Source organism: Pongo abelii, chromosome 22 (assembly GCF_028885655.2).
Source record: "Pongo abelii isolate AG06213 chromosome 22, NHGRI_mPonAbe1-v2.0_pri, whole genome shotgun sequence".
Classification (NCBI taxonomy): domain Eukaryota; kingdom Metazoa; phylum Chordata; class Mammalia; order Primates; family Hominidae; genus Pongo; species Pongo abelii.
Window position 1 is genome coordinate 51596173 of NC_072007.2, and position 20060 is coordinate 51616232.

Sequence of the window (20060 nt, forward strand, 5' to 3'; positions counted from 1 at the left end):
TGCCAGGTACCGCTCCAAGTGCTTTATAGGTATTGGCCCATTTAAGCCCCAGAGCAGCTCCAGGCAGCTGCCCTTATCCCTGTTTCACAGGGAAGGAAGCAAAGGAACAAGTCACTCGGCTGGCAAGTGGCAGAGCCAGTCTCCCATTCGTGTTTGCTTTGCTTTACTGCCTCTCAAGAAGGTGGGTAGAACACCAGCTGGGGGCACCCCCAGGCCCACCCTGTTATCCCAAGAGGTGATTTTGTCTCACTGGTTGACCCAAACGCCCACAAGTGTTCTGACAGAGGTTGCATATGGAAATCGTGCTAGATTCTGCATCGGAATTCTGCAGAAGCTGAGATGAAACAAGTAGGAGGTCAAACACAAATGGACTACACCAATGGGAAGATCTGTATCTATGCCATGGTGGAGTTCCCCTCTCACTCCTTCTGGAATCACAGTTTTAGTTCTCACAGATAGTAAATAATCGTTCCTGTGAATGACCATGGGCACCCAGGGGATGCCTATAGCATCTATGCTACTATAGTTAATTACGTTTTCATCAAAAACTAACAACTCAGGGTCACCAACTCCAGTGTCTCCCAGTTGTCAAAGCCAAAATCTAAACTCAGGTCTATCACTGACTTCCTATATGACCGCCGGCACCCCTGGCACACCCGCACCTCACAGCTGTTTGCAGACCTTCCCGCTTCCCTTTGAATCTTTCTGGAGAAATGAGGGCATCCTCTGTATGTCTTGCTGGATGTGAGGGAGACACAGAGCACATGAGGGCTTCTGAAATCTGGCCTTGGGGGAATAAGAAGCCTTTTATGCTTCTGGAGTATAGATTTGTGCCTTTCCTGCTTCTTTCCTGCCAGAGTTCATCTGGCAGAGCTAAGCCTCGCCCCAGGCTCTGGAGTCCGGGGGATACTGTCCTCCCGGGTCAGCCACCTCTCATTTGCATGGTGGACAGCTGCAGCTGACAGGCAAACAAAAATGTCTGCGGCCATGGCAGCTCCTAGAGAAACTCTTCTCTCCTTACTCTCAAATGCCTAAGATTAGGATCCACCACCTGCCACGGTAACCCACTTCCACGGCTTCTCACACCCCCTCACAAGGCAGTCATGATGATAGATGTGACTGCGTCGAATGGCTTCCAGAAATACGATCTTATTTGTACAACAGAGCCGTGCCCAAAGGAAGAATGCCAACCAGTGGGAAGCTCTGCTGGGGCTTTCTGAATTCCTAGACCCGATCACAAGCTGGTGTACTGTTGGACCATGAAAAAATTGAATATAAACACCAGGAATGTTGTCTGTGGTGCGTGGCGTCTACACTGGGTGACCCATGTCTACACTGTGAGTCCTAAGCAGGTGTCCCTCCCTGTCGCCCTCCCGCAGCCATCAAGTTCTCTGGAGACCTTCTTCGACTCCCTGGTGACACAAGCAAACATCCCCAACATTTTCTCCATGCAGATGTGTGGAGCCGGATTGCCCGTTGCTGGATCTGGGACCAACGGAGGTAGTCTTGTGGGTATCTTTTAGTCTTAAAGGGGCGAAAAATCACAGATGGATGGGCTGGTTTTTTCTGTTTTATTAAACACCTGAGCAGAAATATTAGGCATGTAGGTGTGCGTAGGTACTGTAAAACTTTCATCCTCCTTGTAGTAGGTCTTTTTAAAAATGGCTAAAATTAGTCAATCCTTTATGTCATCCTGCCATCTGGAAGGATGATTCTCATCGCTTCTCCGAATTCCATTAAAACTTTTCTTTGCCACCCTTGGAAGGGCACTGCTTTCTGTGGGTGGGAGAGGGGCAAGTGAGGGGCGGTGGGGGGTGTGGTGAGTGGACCTGACTGTGGGTAGGGGGCCAAAGGAGAGTTCATAAATTTGGCAGGGAAACAGGGGCCCTTGTAGATCCTTTCTCTCTCTCTCTCTCAACACACACAGGCACACACGCACCACAGCACAAGTGTTTGCTACTGAAACAGAACCAAGGCCGTCAGCACTACGGAGGTGCTGGAGCCTGAGCTTCCCTTCAGGGCCTGGCACCCAGACGTCAAAAGTAGTAGGGGACAGGAAGAATGCACTAGAAGGGGGTGCTGCCAGTCCCTTTGCTGTCTGACTGTGAGAGGCAGAATCTGCACCCCTGGTCCTCAGCTACTTTCATTTGCTACCATTTCCAGGCAGAGGATAGCGTAGGATTTATGAGGAAATGTTTTATGATTTTGCAAAATGAAGCTTTGATCAGGGAAGTGCTTGTTCTTCTGTTCTCTGACCTCCAAGGAACTAAATAATTGTCAGTCAGTGTGGTTAACTGTTTTATTGCATTTCTTTGAAGGAAAAATCTCAATATTGTAAAGCTAAACTTGTATGTACTTTCTTTGGATAAGAGGAACCCCCAAAGCATCTTGATTAGATGAGGGCCTAATACCATCTGACCTTTGCAGACGTGGACCCATAAAATTCCTTGTTTTATTTTATTTTATTTATTTATTTTTTTTTAGATGGAGTCTCGCTCTGTCGCCCAGGCTGGAGTGCAGTGACGCGATCTCAGCTCACTGCAGCCTCCGCCTCCCTGTTCAAGCAATTTTCCTGCCTCAGCCTCCTGAGTAGCTGGGACTACAGGCGCACGCCGCCTCGCCCGGCTAATTTTTGTATTTTTAGTAGAGATGGGGTTTTCACCATGCTAGCCAGGCTGTTCTCGAACTCCTGACTTCATGATCCGCCCACCTCAGCCTCCCAAAGTGCTGGGATTACAAGCGTGAGCCACCGCGCCTGGCTCCTTTTTTATTTTTTAAGCATTGATATTTGTTTCATGACATCGTCACGAAGTAGAAGCCCTGATTGCAGTGAAGTTTCTCTTTACAAGTGCATGCTTCTCTGTGTAACCTGTTGATATGTCTGTGTATTTTTTCTCTTATACCTGTAAATATTTTCTGTCCCAGGTCCTGGGTGGAATTGAACCAAGTTTGTATAAAGGAGACATCTGGTATACCCCTATTAAGGAAGAGTGGTACTACCAGATAGAAATTCTGAAATTGGAAATTGGAGGCCAAAGCCTTAATCTGGACTGCAGAGAGGTATTTATGCTATGGTCTCTGTTGTGTCTTTCTGTGTGTGTCTGGGTCCCTTAAATATGCCAGCTGGAACCCGTAGATGCCAATAGAAGGTACATTACCTCGTAAGATAAAGGCTCATTACATGAAAAGATGCAGGGCCTTGCTGTACAGTAAGTTGAAATCAATTAATTGTCCTCCCTCCCCACCCCAAATATTGCATCCTCCCAACCACTTATCTTCACAGGGCAAAATTACCATTAAATGGTGAGTGAAGAGGACTATCTGAGCTACACCGTTCACCATTCATTCATCTTGGACTGATGGTCCCTAAGCTCAGTTTAAGAGGTTGAAATAAACAGATTTTTAATCAGTGTAGGACAGAGAGGGACGAAAATTAAGCAAAATGAAACCGAAAAGATCATCAGCTTTTTATCCTCCATTCACAGCTAGCCTGGCCCCCACAGTACCCAATTCTCCCTAAAAAATGGTCATGCTATATAGATGTGTGTGGCTTGGTAGTACTAAAGTGGCCACATGCAGAGCTGTGACACCAAACCTCAGGACCATGTTCATGCCTTCTCACTGAACATTTGGCTTGTTCGTGACACATTATGACATTATGATTATGATGACTTGTGAGAGCCTCAGTCTTCTATAGCACTTTTAGAATGCTTTATAAAAACCATGGGGATGTCATTATATTCTAACCTGTTAGCACTTCTGTTCGTATTACCCATCACATCCCAACATCAATTCTTATATATGCAGGCACCTCTTGTCACACGCGTCCATGTGAAGAGACCACAAAACAGGCTTTGTGTGAGCAACAAGGTTTTGATTTCACCTGGGTGCAGGCTGGCTGAGTCTGAAAAGAGAGTCAGTGAAGGGAGATAGGCGTGGGGCCACTTTATAAGATTTGGGTAGGTAGTGGAAAATTACAATCAAAGGAGGTTGTTCTCTGGCTGGCCAGGGTGGGGGTCACAAGGTGCTCAGTGGGGGAGTCTTTGAGCCAGGATGAGCCAGGAGAAGGAATTTCACAAGGTAATGTCATCAGTTAAGGCAGGGACTGGCCATTTTCACTTCTTTTGTGGTGGAATGTCATCAGTTAAGGCAGGAACCGGCCATTTTCACTTCTTTTGTGATTCTTCACTTGCTTCGGGCCATCTGGACGTATAGGTGCAGGTCACAGTCCCGGGGGAGACGATGGCGATGGCATAGCTTGGGCTCAGAGGCCTGACACCTCTGAGAAACTAAAGATTATAAAAATGACGATCGCTTCCATTGCAAATCTGTGTTTATTGTCAAGAGGCACTTATTTGTCAATTAAGAACCCAGTGGTAAAATCAAATGTCCGAATGTAAAACAAAATACAAAACCTCTGTGTGTGTATCTGTGTGTGTGTGTGTGTATTAGAGAGGAAAAGCCTGTATTTGGAGGTGTGATTCTTAGATTCTAGGTTCTTTCCTTCCACCCCATATGCACCCACCCCACAAAAGAACAAACAACAAATCCCAGGACATCTTAGCGCAACATTTCAGTTTGCATATTTTATATATTTACTTTTCTTACATATTAAAAAACTGAAAATTTTATGAACAAGCTAAGTTATATTTTAAATTAAGTTTGTTTTTACACTGAAAATTTAATGTTTGTGAAGAATACTAATACATTGTTATATTTCATTTTCTTAAAATTCTGAACCCCTCTTCCCTTATTTCCTTTTGACCCGATTGGTGTATTGGTCATGTGAGTCATGGATTTGCCTTAAGGCAGGAGGATCAAGTGGCCCAGGACTCATTCCATCCCTGGGTAGACTTGCCCATGCACCTGTGCCTGTAGTGGTTGGGGTGGCTCATCTGGTGTTGGCCACTGGTGTCCATTCTCCTCCCTCTGCCACATGAAGAATGTTGCAGGTGGCGACAGGGCTGGCAGCACCTGTGTGTATCTCAGTCTATGATGCACTGTGGCTGTGGTTCTGTTCCCAATGCAAATATGGGATGTCTGTTGAAAAATTGTCCGTCCTTCTTCTCTTCGTTAGTGAGGTCATAGAGAGTTGATTTGTGTACAGTTTGTACAAGTGGCTTTTAATATATTTCAGCCTCAAAAGACAAATAGGTCTTCCCTCTGCCCTGGGGCAGGAGTACGGGTCCTCAATGAAGGAACTTGGGCACCTCTGAGTAAGGAAAGAGCTGTGCCTTGGGAGGGCTATTGATCTGCTAATTTGGGCCATGTCCCCTCCCTTTCCTGGGCCCATTTCTTTGTCTCTGAAGTGAGCGTGTTGGGTTGGAAGACCCCTGGTTCCCCAGTTCTGAGAACATGAATGAACTACACAGTCCATGACGACTGGTGTGGCTGCCTGGATTTGTGTGTAACAGACAGATGGTGATGGCGGCTGGAACCACGTGAGGCGGGGAGCGCCACTGTCACTCACGCACCTTTCCCTTTTTCTCCCGGTTCAAGTATAACGCGGACAAGGCCATCGTGGACAGTGGCACCACGCTGCTGCGCCTGCCCCAGAAGGTGTTTGATGCAGTAGTGGAAGCTGTGGCCCACGCATCTCTGGTGAGTCCTCGGGACATTCACGGGTCCCCGAGTTGCTGAGTTACAGTCACCTGCTGAGGAGCAGCACTGCGTGTTCTGAGCGTCTCTGAACTATTCCGCCATGTATTTCAAATTTTCCTATTGTGTATTTGTATATTTTATATGTAATAGTATAGGTGGAATATGTAAATATATTTTATATGTATTTAAAATCTTTATGTTTTGAAGGATTTTCTTTCAACTATTACTTGTTAATTTCACAGTCCCCTTCTTTGATGTTAGCAAATAATACTTTCATGAACCTCAGAGGACTTGGATCTGAATGTGCAATGCCCTCTAGTATTTCAAATAATAGTTCAGTTGGTATAGTATTTTTTTAATCTGCAAAAAACAGTATTTGGTAATATAACTATGTTAGAGTAAACAATAAATCAAGAATACATTTATAGCCTTTAAAACAAAACAAATAAACCAAAAATTTTACTCCTTTTCGGCCTTCATCCCTGCACTGGTATCTTAACTTCTGTTTGTATAAAAGAATACCATTTTTTCAAAGAAGACAAAGAACAATCAGCCAATCTAATAATTATTTTATGGCCATGCTCTGAAATACAATTAAAATTATGATTGTGGACAACACACCTTTTTGGGACCTGGCTCATGATATTTCTGGTGTGACCCCAACTTTCCAGTCAGTTCAGGGCAATAAACATTGGATACAGCACAGCTTTGGGGATGAAATAGAATTAAATTTAGTGTAGTTTTTGCCACTTTTAGCTGGATGCCTGGGGAAGGGTTTTGTACTCTCTGAGAGCCTCCGTATTCTCAACTGAGGGGTGGTTGTGAGTTTTGGGTCAAATGCTTGGTGTATAGTAGATACTTGGAGCTTCCATTAAACATGCAACCACCGCGTTGCTGCTATTTGTTTCGATGCGAGATGAACATGACTTTTGGCTTCCTGAGTGTTCTCATAGCATCTGGGCCTTCCTTGTGTGATGGTCAGAAAGTGTTTCCTGCACAAATCCTGTCCTGCCGCCCTGGCTGGGGCTGACTGTCCCGCTGCTCTGCTGTGATGGCTGAATTCAAAGAGTGGCCGATAGGAGCACGTATGGTGGTTGCCTTGTTACAGCTCATAGCAGAAATGTGACAAGCGGGAGAGGACTTTGAGTTGTCCTGAACTTCAAACACCTGTAACTGCTGCGGGAAGAGCGGCACGTGGATGAAACGGACACAGAGGGGGAATAAGCAGGAAAGGACGCGGGCCCTTTTTGAAGCAGCAGGTCTCAAGGCGGCCAGCCGCCTGGCGCAGCTGCAGCTGAAGCCACGGCAGAGTCTCCATCTTTCCCACTATCTGCTGAATCAGAGAAAGTGGCAGGTAACATTTTTAGTGCCTTAAATTTAGAACGCTTGCTGAAAATCAGACCCTACTTAAAATAAGGAGCGATACCCTCCTTTCTTAAATAGTCAAAATGCCCTCAACAGAATGAACGTGAGTATCTTCCAACTTCATACCCTGAATGGAAAAGTCTGACCACCATCCCGAGGACGTGCTTGAAGCGCAGTGTGAAAATCCAGCAAGTCGTGGACCGGCCGGGCCCCTGTGCCGTGAGAGGCGGGCGGCGGGGCTGTGGGGTGCTCGCACTCCCGAGCTCATCGTGGCATGTGCTGAGCCGAAAACCGCGAGGAAGAAGGAATGAGATCACATTTGTTTGCCTTGTCTAAAATTATCCTCTGATTTCATTCGGTGCCTGCGTCAGGAGGGAGAAACATGGGAAGGTTGTTTGTCTTGGGCAGGGAAAGCATAACAAGGGCGCGTTGTGTGTCTGTCTTACTTCTCTGTATAAAGTTGTGTTTGTTTTTTTTATCTACCAGTTCCAGTAAGCCAACCCTCTTGGCGTGGGTTTCCTTCTGGTTAAGGGGAGGGCTGGCTTCAGAGAGTGAAAGACAATAAAAATGTGGAGGTCTGTCCCCCGGCATGGATTGTTCAGATGGGATTCTAGAAATTAAGGGTTTGGAGTTCTGTATTTAGAAATGAGCCTGGAGCAGAAAGTATTGTACAAGGTGCAGCCCATGCAGAGGCACGGAGACCTGGGCTCGTTCCCACCCTGCTGCAGTGCCTGCGTGTCTCAGGCCCAGCGCTTCTCCAAGGAGGAAATCCAGACGCAAAATAATACTCACTTGAAGATGACTTCTAACTTTAAAACTCTGTGATCTGAGGTCAAAACTGGCCCCCAAGGACATGTGGCTTCACCCCCAGGGAGGTTGCCAGACTTTTGGTTAAGGACCGTGGCTCGGGGACGGTAAGTCCCACATCCAAATCTGAGGTGAGCTACCTAGGCCAGTTACTTGGCCCCTCGGAGCTCATTGTCCACCTGCTGTTGGAGCTGGTTATGGTGCTGTCATCTGAGCTCTGTGCCCCGTGTCCCGCTGCAGACCTGGCCACCGAAACTCTTCGCCGAATCCAGCAAAATGACCATCCCACCTCCTATGAGCGTGTCTGAGAAGGGGCTCTCCCTGTGATGCACATCTTTAGTAGACTTCGCTTTTTTACAAAGCAAAGATGCATTAATGCCAGCATTAGAAATTTCACAAATCAATCACAAATGGTCTGAGTGGAGAACATGGGATGGATGAACCAACCACAGGGTGCTTTTTCCCCAGCTGTATGCCCGGGTGAGGAGGGCAGGTGTCTGCCGTGCGCATGGTCACGTGGCACATGCCACCCCCGATATTCAGTGCGTGGGCATCAGCAGATGCATCCAGGGGCACCCACGTGTGTTTTCAGTTCTGGTCTTGGCAGCGTTCTGTCCCATTTTCCTGTCTTCTGTTCTAACTATCCCTTTGGCTTCTATAAGACCCTTCTGCCCCCTCCTTGGACTCTCCTTGTCCCTGTGCCCCTCCTCGTGGAGCCTCTTTCTCTGGCCTGAGCCCCCTGCTCTTGCTGCATGCCCTCCTACGTGATCCCATCCTTACCCTCATTGATATCTCCTGCTCACCTGTCAGTGCCTCTGGAGTGTGTGTCTAGCCCAGGCCCATCCCCTGGAGCTCAGGGGACTCAGGACTAGTGAACCCCACATGTACACTTGGCCTCAGGGGACTCAGGACTAGTGAACCCCACATGTGCACTTGGCCTCAGGGGACTCAGGACTAGTGAGCCCCACATGTGCACTTGGCCTCAGGGAACTCAGGACTAGTGAGCCCCACATGTACACTTGGCCTCAGGGGACTCAGGACTAGTGAGCCCCACATGTACACTTGGCCTCAGGGGACTCAGGACTAGTGAGCCCCACATGTACACTTGGCCTCAGGGGACTCAGGACTAGTGAGCCCCACATGTACACTTGGCCTCAGGGGACTCAGGACTAGTGAGCCCCACATGTACACTTGGACACATGAACCACATCAATGTGCCGCAGAGCTCAGCCTTCTGCAGATGAAATGTGGTCATGGCATTCCTTCACAGTGGTACCCCTCGTTCCCTCCCCACCTCATCTCCCATTCCTGTCTGTCTTCAGCACCTGCCATGTCCAGCCGGCAGGTTCCACGGCAGCATCTTCTGCAGCACCCCCACCACACACCTCCCCAGTGCCTGCTTGGCCCTCCAGCCCAGCTCCCGCCTTTCTTCCTTGGGGAAGCTCCCTGGACAGACACCCCCTCCTCCCAGCCATGGCCTTTTCCTGCTCTGCCCCACGTGGGACTCTGCCCTGGATGTGCTACAATAGACACATCAGACACAATCCTTCCTCAGCAGCCGGCAGGCCCAGGGCAGACTGCTTGGGAGCCTGCCTGTGAGGTCACACAGGTGTCGTTAACTTGCCAGCTAAGCAGCTAGTGGATATGGGCAGATGCTACCTTCCTTCCAGTTCCCTGGTGAGAGGTGCAGATGGATGACCTGTGTTGCCGGCCACCTTTTTGTCCCTGGATGCCATTTATTTTTTTCCACAAATATTTCCCAGGTCTCTTCTGTGTGCAAGGTATTAGGGCTGCAGCGGAGGCCAGGCCACAGATCTCTGTCCTGAGAAGACTTGGATTCTAGTGCAGGAGACCGAAGTGTATCACACCAATCAGTGTAAATTGTTAACTGCCACAAGGAGAAAGGCCAGGAAGGAGAGGGGCATGGTGGTGTTCTAGTGTTACAAGAGGAAGCCAGGGAGGGCTTCCTGGATGAAGTGGCATCTGACCTGAGATCTGGAGGAGGAGAAAAATGTCCCAAAAGAGCAGAGAGCCCACCCTAGGCTCTGCACCAGGAGGCAATTTGCTGGGCTCATGGAATTCAGAGGGCAAGTGATAAGCAGAAAGTCCTTGGGGGCCACAATTAGGATTTCTCTCTTCTAAAGGGCCTCTGCCCTCTGCTGTGTGACCTTGGACAAGTTACTTCACCTCTAGTGCTTTGGGTGCCTCATCTGTAAAGTGGTGAGGATAATGCTATCACACTGGTTGAAAATTGAAGTAATTATTGCTGCAAAGGGCTTATAAGGGTGTCTAGTACTAGTACTAGTAGGTACTTCGTGTGTCTTGACAATTTTAATCATTATTATTTTGTCATCACCGTCACTCTTCCAGGGGACTAATGTCCCTGCTGTTCTGTCCAAATTAAACATTGTTTATCCCCGTGGGCATCTGGCGAGATGGCTAGGAGAGCCTGGAGCTGTTTCCTGTTGACGTGCCAGACTAGTCATGGTTTCTCATGTGATCTTGTTTTGTCTAGATTCCAGAATTCTCTGATGGTTTCTGGACTGGGTCCCAGCTGGCGTGCTGGACAAATTCGGAAACACCTTGGTCTTACTTCCCTAAAATCTCCATCTACCTGAGAGACGAGAACTCCAGCAGGTCATTCCGTATCACAATCCTGCCTCAGGTACGAACTTGGGTATGTGCTTTGCTCTTTTTATCATGCAAAAGTGAAAGCACTCCATGCATGACACATGTATTAGATGTCACACCGGTATTAGATCTCTATCACCACAATAATACTGCAAAAAACAGCCACACGTATTACTGCCCCTGAGTCCAGGCAGGGTGGTGTCCCTTGGCCGGGCTCACTCACATGTCTCTGCTCAGCTGGTGGTTGGCTGGGTCCCGGTTGGCCTCCGCCCAGGCTGGTGTAGGATGGTCTCACTCACATGTCTGGTGGTGAGGTGGATGGAGGAACAGAGCCATGCGTTTCTCTCCATTCAGCCTCTGAGTCACATGTGGTAACAGGGGCCTGGGAGAGAGAAAAGAACCACACAGGGGCTCCTGAAGTGTCAGCCCAGAACTGGCCACTGTCTCTTCCATGATGCTGCCCAAACAAGCCCAAGGCTAGCCCAGATTCCGAGGATGGGGGAGAAGATGCCTCTCGCACTGGGAGGAGCCATGGAGCCACATTGCCAAGGGTGTGGCTACAAGGAAAAGGGAAGACCTGAAGACATTTTTGTCACAACTACCACATCACCCTTATACATTTTTCCTGTTCACGTATAAAGAATAAAAGTGGGCTGGGTGCGGTGGCTCACACCTGTAATCCCAGCACTTTGGGAGGCCAAGGCAGGCAAATCACCTGAGGTCAGGAGTTTGAGACCAGCCTGGCCAACATGGCAAAACCCCGTCTCTACTAAAAATACAAAAATTAGCCGGGCATGATGGTGCATGCCTGTAATCCCAGCTACTCGGGAGGCTGAGGCAGGAGAATTGCTTGAACCTGGGAGGCGGAGGCTGCAGTGAGCCGAGATCACACCACTGCACTGCAGCCTGGCAACAGAGTGAGACTCTGTCTCAGGAAAAAAAAAAAAAAAAAAATAGATTGCCCAAGATGAAGATATCATTTTCTTCCTATACTCCCAGTACCCACTGACTCCCTCTTTATCCTACATGTCTAATGAAATGGACCACATCTGTCTTCCTCAGTCCCATTTCTCACCTCTTCCTCCTCCCCTCCGTTACTGAGCCCTCACGCGTGTGGCTCTCACCAGCACCTCTGTAACCTGCAGAGTGCTGCTGTGCCCCCAAGCCCCCACCCTCTCTTCTTTTTGAAACTGTGGTCAGATCAATCTTCCTAGACCACCACTTTCACCCGAGCCTCCCCTGCTATGAGTAAGCAGTGCATCCCCATGATTTAAGTGCTCAGAGCTCGCTCCTGGCATTGCTGTCCATGGCCTCCCACCAGACCCCTCCTAGTTCCCCAGTGTTTTCACTGCACCCCAACCCTCTGCCGGGTGGCCACTGACCCTCAAGGCCTCTCGCCTGCAACCGTCTCCTAACCTTTGTTCCACCAACCCCCCTGCCTGAAATGCCCTCCCTTCCTTACTCCGCCCGTATATCCAGATTCTTCCCATCCTTTAAGACTCAACTCAAACAACCCAGCTTTTGTTGAAACTATGCCGAGCAAAATAACCCATTTGTGAGGTTGCACCTCCCACTCAGCACACATATTTTCTGGTCTGCTCATCTGGCATGTAATCTTATCTTTAGGGTACGTTTTATGCCGTTGCCTTTTTCATTTGACTTCTGTTTTCTTAACTTCTATTTCGTTTTCAATTAATTATAAATTCCTTGAAGATGACAGCTGTGGGGGTAAAAGATTGTCCTTCCTTCCCCAACGCCACCAGGCAGTGGAGGGAAAGTACATCAGAACTGTTTGTGGAATGGACACATCAATGTGTCTTTGTTGCAATTGATGAATCTGAGATAAAGGGAATTGGACTGTAGGGACAAGGAAGGAGGCGTAATTTCAGGAGAAAAAAAGTAAATGGTACTACTGCCTTTTCCCATTTTCGTCTTTACATTGTGGGGATGTGCTTTCCAGAAAAGGAGAGATCTTGGGGAAAGGATTGAAAGCTTCAGGAGAAATTCAGGCCAACAGGAGATACCACACTCTCAGGGGAGGCTTGAGTTACATGCTCAGCACTGCCCTTCCCTCACGCCGTAACTTAGAGCAAAGCATTTAGCCCTGCCTGTGTCTCTTTAACTATAAAGAAGAAACAATAATACCTACCAAAGACATTTTCAGAAGAATGCAGTATCCTTGGATGAATGGCACTGCACTGAGTGACGTTACAAGGCTATGTTTTCAGCATCTTTAAATCATCTTTAAAATCATGGGCTTTTGGCTGGGTGCGGTGGCTCACACCTGTAATCCCAGCACTTTGGGAGGCCGAGGAGGGTGAATCAAGAGGTCAGGAGTTCAAGACCAGCCTGGGCAACACAGTGAAACCCAGTCTGTACTAAAAGTACAAAAAATTAGCTGGGCTTGGTGGCGGGCACCTGTAATCCCAGCTACCTGGGAGGCTGAGGCAGGAGAATCACTTGAACCTCGGAGGCAGAGGTTGCAGTGAGCTTAGATCGTGCCACTGCACTCCAGCCTGGATGACAGTGTGAGACTCCATCTCAAAAAAAAAAAAAAAATTATGTGCTTTTGATGATTACATTTTGGCTATTACAGTGCCAAAATACAGACATTATTTCATCAGTGTGGTGTGTAATAATGTCAAAACCCAGCTTGAGGACCCAGGTGTGCACTGCTGAATAAATGTCAGGCACCAAGGACTCGTAAGAAGCAGAAGGAGAAGGCAGGCATTAGGGGGAAACCTCTCAGTCCAGGCGGGTCACAGCCGGGAAGGCTTGCTTGGCTTCCTCAATAGCTTTTAGGACCCAGCACTGGGCAAGCTCAGGAGCAGAATGAGAGGGGTTTGGGAACATTTCATCTCATTTGCACATCTCTGCATAAGAATTCATTATTGCTTTCACTTAATAATGGTAGATATTTTTTAGTTGTCTTTGACATGTTCAGATTTTTTATTTTTAAAAATCCACTTTGCCTGCTGTTTTCCTGATTTCTTACTCAGCATCACATTCCACTTGCTTTCCATTCCCTTTCTGGGAGGGTACTCCAATAGGAAGCTGGGAAAGATCACCTGGTGAGACCCCACACGCTCCATGTTTCCCAGCAGAAAGGCTCTGCCCAGCAGCCCTTCTAACACCAAGGGAAACCGCCAGGGTTCTTGTCCTCAGAGTTTTAGGATGGGGCCCTACCTGGGACCTCTCAAACATGAGCCCTAATAAGTGGGCAAACGATTGCTCCTGCAGAAAAGAGTCAAGTCAAAAGCAATTACTTTAAACTTTGTCTATATCCAACACTATTTTCCAAAAGCCCATGGGCTGAATCCTATGTGGCCTGTTAAAAAACAGCAGCCGCCAGCCCACAGGGGAGCTCTAAGGTTTCTTCACAGCTTCTGCTTTGTCCCTACTTGACCTGCTCTTCAGTGTGGTCACATGGCAGCCCCTCCCTGCTGGTCTCCTCTCAGTCTTTTCTGCTCCCTCCAAAATCACCCCTCACAGTCCCTCAAATCCCCTACAGCCAGAAGGCCCAGGACTCTGTGTATTAGTGTGTCTGCCTTTTTCCTCCAAGTCCTTCTTCCTGTCTCTGCCCTTTAAGACTAATCATTACTCACAGGAAGGTTCGTTTTCTTACTCATTTTGCACTCTTGCTTTTCTCTAAACAGGTGGCATTTTGTTGTACTCAGCTGCTATACTCTCTAATTGCCTGCATTTGAATTATTTGCTATTCAAAAGCCAAGAAATTGTTACTGCTGATAGGATATTGATTTGCTCACTAATTGTGTTAAGGTTTGACCCATTTCCCCACATACTCTTGGCTCCAGGGATATCAATGGCCGACTCATCTTCATTTAACACTGCGCAGCACCTGTGGGAACTGGCCCTCCTGAACAGCAGAACTTCTGACCCACAGATGCTGTCTTCTCTCTGATGTTGATTACTTCTTCTTCTTTTCACTGAAGAAATTGTCCTGCCCCCGTCAGGCTGCCTACTTTTAAAACTCTGTCTGCCCGAGGGGCGCATGATGGGCTCTGGGCCAGCTAGGAGCCATTGCAGTGGATCCCAAGGGACAAGGACAGTGAGGACTTGGCCTGAGTCGGGCAAGGGAGTGATTAGATTCTGCTTCGGTTTCACAGGAAGGCTCACAAGGGTCTGGTTACAGTCTCCATGCAGGCTAAGAGAGAAAAGAACTGGCCCAGCACTATAGGGCCTGAGTAACTGGGTGAATCATGAATTTACTGAGACAGAGAACTGTGGGAGAGGTCTGATTTGGGGGGAACAGCCAGCGTTCAGGTTTTACAGGTTACACGGGAAATGCCGATTGAGAGGTGGACAGGCAGGCAGACACAAGCATGTGGCAATGGTGGCCCAGGTCTGGGCTGGAGAGGAGGAGTTGGGAGTCTCAGCCTAGATCACGGGGTGACCTAGGGCCATGGGGTAGGGCCAGATGGGTCACCCAAGGAGGGAAGATTGAGAGGAGGCCAGAGCCTGAGAGTGCTCCGATGCTTGCAGGGGAGGAAGATGAAGGAAATCCAATACAGTGCCTGAGAAGGAGCAGCTAAGGAGTTAGGGAGAAGAAGAATGCAGCCCTCTTAGAGTCCAAGTGAAGAAAGCTTCCACACGGAGGAAGTGATTAGTGGTCAGCAGTACCCATAGAGGGGGTCTGTGAGGGCACTTCCCACCCTGTGGTTACTGCCTGGTCCCCCCTAGATTGGAAGCCTCGAGGGAGCAGGGACTGTGTGTCATTCACCATTGTAGTGCTGGTGCAGAGGGCAGCATCTGAGCCATGTGAAGTCCTCAGCGGATAACTGCTGGGCAGATAGCCAGATGGCCAGATGGACTTAAGGACTAAACTCTGACTTTTTTTTTAATTCTCTTGCCCAAAATTCCTACCTAAGAGGCCTGGGGAGTCTGCCCTACACACCATAAAGTCTCACCAGAGGGGTTTTATTTAACCTTGTATAACATGGCCTGCTTTCCAGCCTGGCTCTGGCATGACATCACATAACAAATAAGGAAAGAAATCAAAATATTTTAACCCCAAATATATTTCCTTTTCATATTTTGAAATTGCCCTGCAGAGTTGTCTCTTGTGAGAAAAATCTATGTTGTATAGAGAATCCACTTTTCCCTTTCTTTATTCTTTCCAGATCTAGAAGATAATCAACTAAGAGTCAGGCAACCTTTTTTTGTTTGTTTGTTTGTTTAATACATATATACTTTAAGTTCTGGGGTACATGTGCAGAATGTGCAGGTTTGTTACATAGGTATACAGGTGGCATGGTGATTTGTTGCGCCCATCAACCAGTCACCTGCATTAGGTATTTCTCCTAATGTTATCCCTCCCCTAGCCCCCTACCCCCTGACAGGCCCTGGTGTGTGATGTTCCCCTCCGTATGTCCATGTGTTCTCATTGTTCAACTCCCACTTATGAGTGAGAACATGTGGTGTTTGGTTTTCTGTTCTTGTGATAGTTTGCTGAGAATGATGGTTTTCAGCTTTATCCACGTCCCTGCAAAGGACATGAACTCATCCCTTTTTATAGCTGCATAGTATTCCATGGTATATATGAAGGCACCCTTTTAAATTCTGTAAGACACATTTCACAACCTCTTTTCTTCACAGCCTGCTAACTAAAAGCTTCCTCTGCACAATAAAACTTTAGTCTCCACAATCCTTTCTCTTAATCCAAACATTTCCTTTCTATTGATCCCAGGTTAGATAAACTTAACCAATTATCAACCAGAAAATTTTTAATTTACCTCTAGCCTGGAAGCCCCACTTTGACTTGTCCTGCCTTTCTGAACCAAACCAATGGACATCTTAAAAGTATTTGATTGATGTCTCATGTCTCTCAAAATTGTATAAAACCAGGCTGTGCCCTAACCACCTCGGGCACATGTTCTCAGGACCTCCTGAGGCCGTCTCACGGGCCATGGTCACTCATACTTGGCTCAGAATAAATCCCTTCAAAATATTTTACAGAGTTTGACTCTTTTCATCAGCAGACAGTTGGACAGACATCTTCTGGGTGTGTGCACCTGTGTGTAACTCCAGGTGGTGCATATGGGTCACCTGTGCTGTCACTGATCAATAATATTGATCACCATGCTTTCGATCTTCTCTCCTCCTGGATGGCAGGATGAGATCATCTTTCTTCCCCTGTGACTCCCCCCAGCACCTGGGAGGGTCCTGAGCATGCGTGTGACCTCAGCAATTTTGTGATATTGCCTGATTTGTGCTTTTTCTTGTTTGTTTGCTCTCTCCTCCCCGACAAACAGCTTTACATTCAGCCCATGATGGGGGCCGGCCTGAATTATGAATGTTACCGATTCGGCATTTCCCCATCCACAAATGCGCTGGTGATCGGTGCCACGGTGATGGAGGGCTTCTACGTCATCTTCGACAGAGCCCGGAAGAGAGTGGGCTTCGCAGCGAGCCCCTGTGCAGGTGAGCGATTCTAGCATCGAACAGGGGTCCCCGACAAGAGTCCTTTATGTAAATGTACTGACTTGGAAGCAATTCTTGATGGCAGATCAATTACCATTGAATTGTTTCACTCATTCCTATCACCAGTGATCAAAATCTTCTCAATAAAATGGGTCATGGGGTTGCTGAGAGAATTAAATGACATCATCCATGTGAAACTTCAGTGCTTGGCACATGGGAAATGCTTACTGAGTGTGAGTCCTGATAGCCACTAGGAGTAAAAATATGCCGTGGAGCCTTGGAGTTGAATTGCAGTTTTTCGACAGTTAAAGCAAAATGAGTAAGGAAGAAATTTCACATATAAGCTGTGTACATTTATTTGTCCGTAAAGCTGTCCTCATTTTGAAATAGGAAAGGAACACCTATCGTTGGGATTTCTTGAAATCCTAATATAATGAGACCAAGGAGCCCCTGTTTCTCATGGGATTCCTTTGAAAGATGTGTGAGGGCGGCCCGGAGCATGACTCTGCCCTCTAGCTGGAGGGTTGGCAGGTCTTCAGAGAAACCAGGAGAGCACGAGACAGTCAAGCGGATGGATAAACCCCATAAGCTTGAAAATGTCTTCAGATTTCACAGTTTGCTTGAAACAGAGTGCTCATACCGCACACGGCTTAATGGGAAGATTAGGTATTTCTGACTGAGAGTCCAAGCCTGCAAGGCAGAGGCAAATCACAGAAGTGGGCATGAGGTTGAATTGCCGGAGAGAAGTGGAGGAAGAGCCTGAATCAGAAAACTGGTCAGCAGAACTGCAGCCTTTCAAAATAAGATGTCAAGAGACTGAAAAAAAAATGGTACATTGGATTTGAAGTCAGGAGCAGAATGGAATTCCAAAGTTGTGCTGGTGATATGTGAAAGGAGAGAAAAATTAAGTGTGAGGTCAAAAAAGAATCGATGACGAGGTAGAATAGAACAAAATTTGGGAATCGATAGGGAAATAAAAGATCACCATGTGGTTGAAGGAAAGGGGGTTTTGTAGGAATTTGATGGATATGAGATGCTGTTGGAGGACAGGTGAGAGTGCTGGGCCATCCTGGGAGCCTCAACTCAGACCTTCACTCTGATCTCAACCCGGGTGAAGAGCTGCCTGAATGAGGTGCACAGGCAAAATGCCAAGTGATCACAGATGAATTATTCCAGGAGGGAGAGATTTCAGTTACTATTTTTTAATACCTAAAACATCGTCTTAAAACAGGACTCCTGGTAAATAAAGCAGATAAAGGATGCTTCATTAGCTGGCTTTAGCAGAGTGGCCTTTCAGAAAAGTAAAGTAATAATTTAGAGAACAGAAATATTAAAAGGAAAGATTGCATGTGGACTATTAGGCCAATTCATATTCTATATAAATAAAATCATCCAACCCAGTGTATGTATATGACACATCATGACATGTCTTCATAAATATTCGTGCTGACATATTTCGCTTTGCATTTGTGAGCAGACTTGGAACCCTTCCCATTGTCATGTTTTTTATCTTTGCTGTGAGTAAATGTTTACCTTTTGCGTGTGCAATAACTCTTTTAGCCTGTTCAGTTATCACTGAATGAGACCTTTCTCTGTGGCAGCAAGTGGGACTGAAATATCACTGAATTTCCTAACTGTGACTATTTTACTTCTTTTTAACCAAGGGAATCTAAGAACTTAAGCAATTTTGCCCACAATTTCTGTTCTCTCATTAAATATCATTAAAGTAGAGGCTACTATGGCAACAGCTGTTAGAGGGTCCACTTAATACTGCAAAGTCTAATAACCATTTGTTTTCTAAGTGAATTACTGTTGGAAATGGTGTAATATTAGGTGTCTCTAGGCAGGGCAAATTTTTTTCCCTGAATTTCACTGTGAGTTATTTGCTAGATGCTCTTATATACACCTTTTGTTCCTTTTTTAAAAAATGTACTTGCGGTTTTGGTACTTGAATGTTAGATTTTACCAGCCGTGGGAAAATACACTGATATATGTCTCCTCTTCCATGTGGATTGTTTCGCCATTAAAGTAATTACTTTCCTCAGGGCTGCAATTAAAGGCCCCAGACAGTGCTCGATAGAACCCTAATAAATGGAATAGCTATGCTGCCTTTCTTTTTTTTTTTTAAGTGTTTATTTTTCATTATAAAATGTTTAAGTAACAAAAAAACCTGAAGTTACAGAAAATCATATACTATGTGTGCATTTATGGAATATCTAGATTTAATATTTTGTCATATTTTCTTTAAAAATTGGTCTTAGAAATAAAAAACCAAGTATAGCTAAAGTCTCACCCCACCCCCTTCCCCAGCATTACTCATTATCCTGAGATTAGTGTATATTCTTATCTGAATTACTATACATTTATAATTTTACTGGATGGCATGAGCACCTTGTATTAATTATCTATTGCTATGTAACAACTTACCCCCAAATGTCACAACTCTCTATCACCTTCTGCAGTTTCTTTCTTTCTTTTGTTTTCTTTTTTTTATTTTTTTATTTTATTTTTTATTTTTAGACAGGGTCTTGCTCTGTCACTCAGGCTAGAGTAGACTGCAGTGGCATGATCAGTGCTCACTTTAGCCTCAACCTCCCTGGTTCAGGTGATCCTCTGACCTCAAACTCTTGAGTAGCTGGGACTACAGGTGTGCACCACTGCCCCAGAAAGTTTTTTGTATTTTCTGTAGAGGGGGTTTGGCCATGTTGCCCAGGCTGGTCTCCAACTCCCAGGCTCAACTGATCGACTCCGCCACCCCACCGTGGCCTCCCAAAGCGCTAGGTTTACAAGCATGTGCCACCACACCCAGCCTGGCTTTGTTTTGTTTCGCTTTTAAAAGACAGGGTCTCACTCTCTTACCAGGCTGGAGTGCAGTGGCATGATGTTGGCTCAGTGCAGCCTTCACCTCCTGGGCTCAAGCAGTCCTCCCATCTCAGCCTCCCAAGTACCTGGGACTATAGCATGTGTCACCACACCCAGAAAATTTTTGGTATTTTCTGTAGAGATGGGGTTTTGCCGTGTTGCCCAGGCTGGTCTTGAACCCCTGGGCTCAAGCGATCCTCCCACCTTGGTGTCCCAAAGTGCTGGGATTACAGGCGTGAGCCGCCATGTCTGGCCATCTCGTGGAGTTTCTTAGGGCCAGGAGTTGATGAGGGGCTTAGCCGGGTGTCTCTGGCCCACCATTGCTCATGAGGCTGCAGCTGTCTGAAGTCCAT

General features: G+C 46.9%; 1 protein-coding gene across 1 annotated transcript in view; it reads left to right on the plus strand.

The window, feature by feature from the left end:
• Positions 1-20060, plus strand: part of BACE2 (beta-secretase 2) — a 107821-nt gene that overhangs the window by 71427 nt on the left and 16334 nt on the right. The window contains exons 4-8 of the mRNA XM_009233980.4: positions 1380-1508; positions 2926-3060; positions 5500-5601; positions 10289-10438; positions 16677-16845. Coding sequence (XP_009232255.3) covers positions 1380-1508; positions 2926-3060; positions 5500-5601; positions 10289-10438; positions 16677-16845 — 685 coding nt within the window. The remainder of the gene's footprint in view (positions 1-1379; positions 1509-2925; positions 3061-5499; positions 5602-10288; positions 10439-16676; positions 16846-20060) is intronic.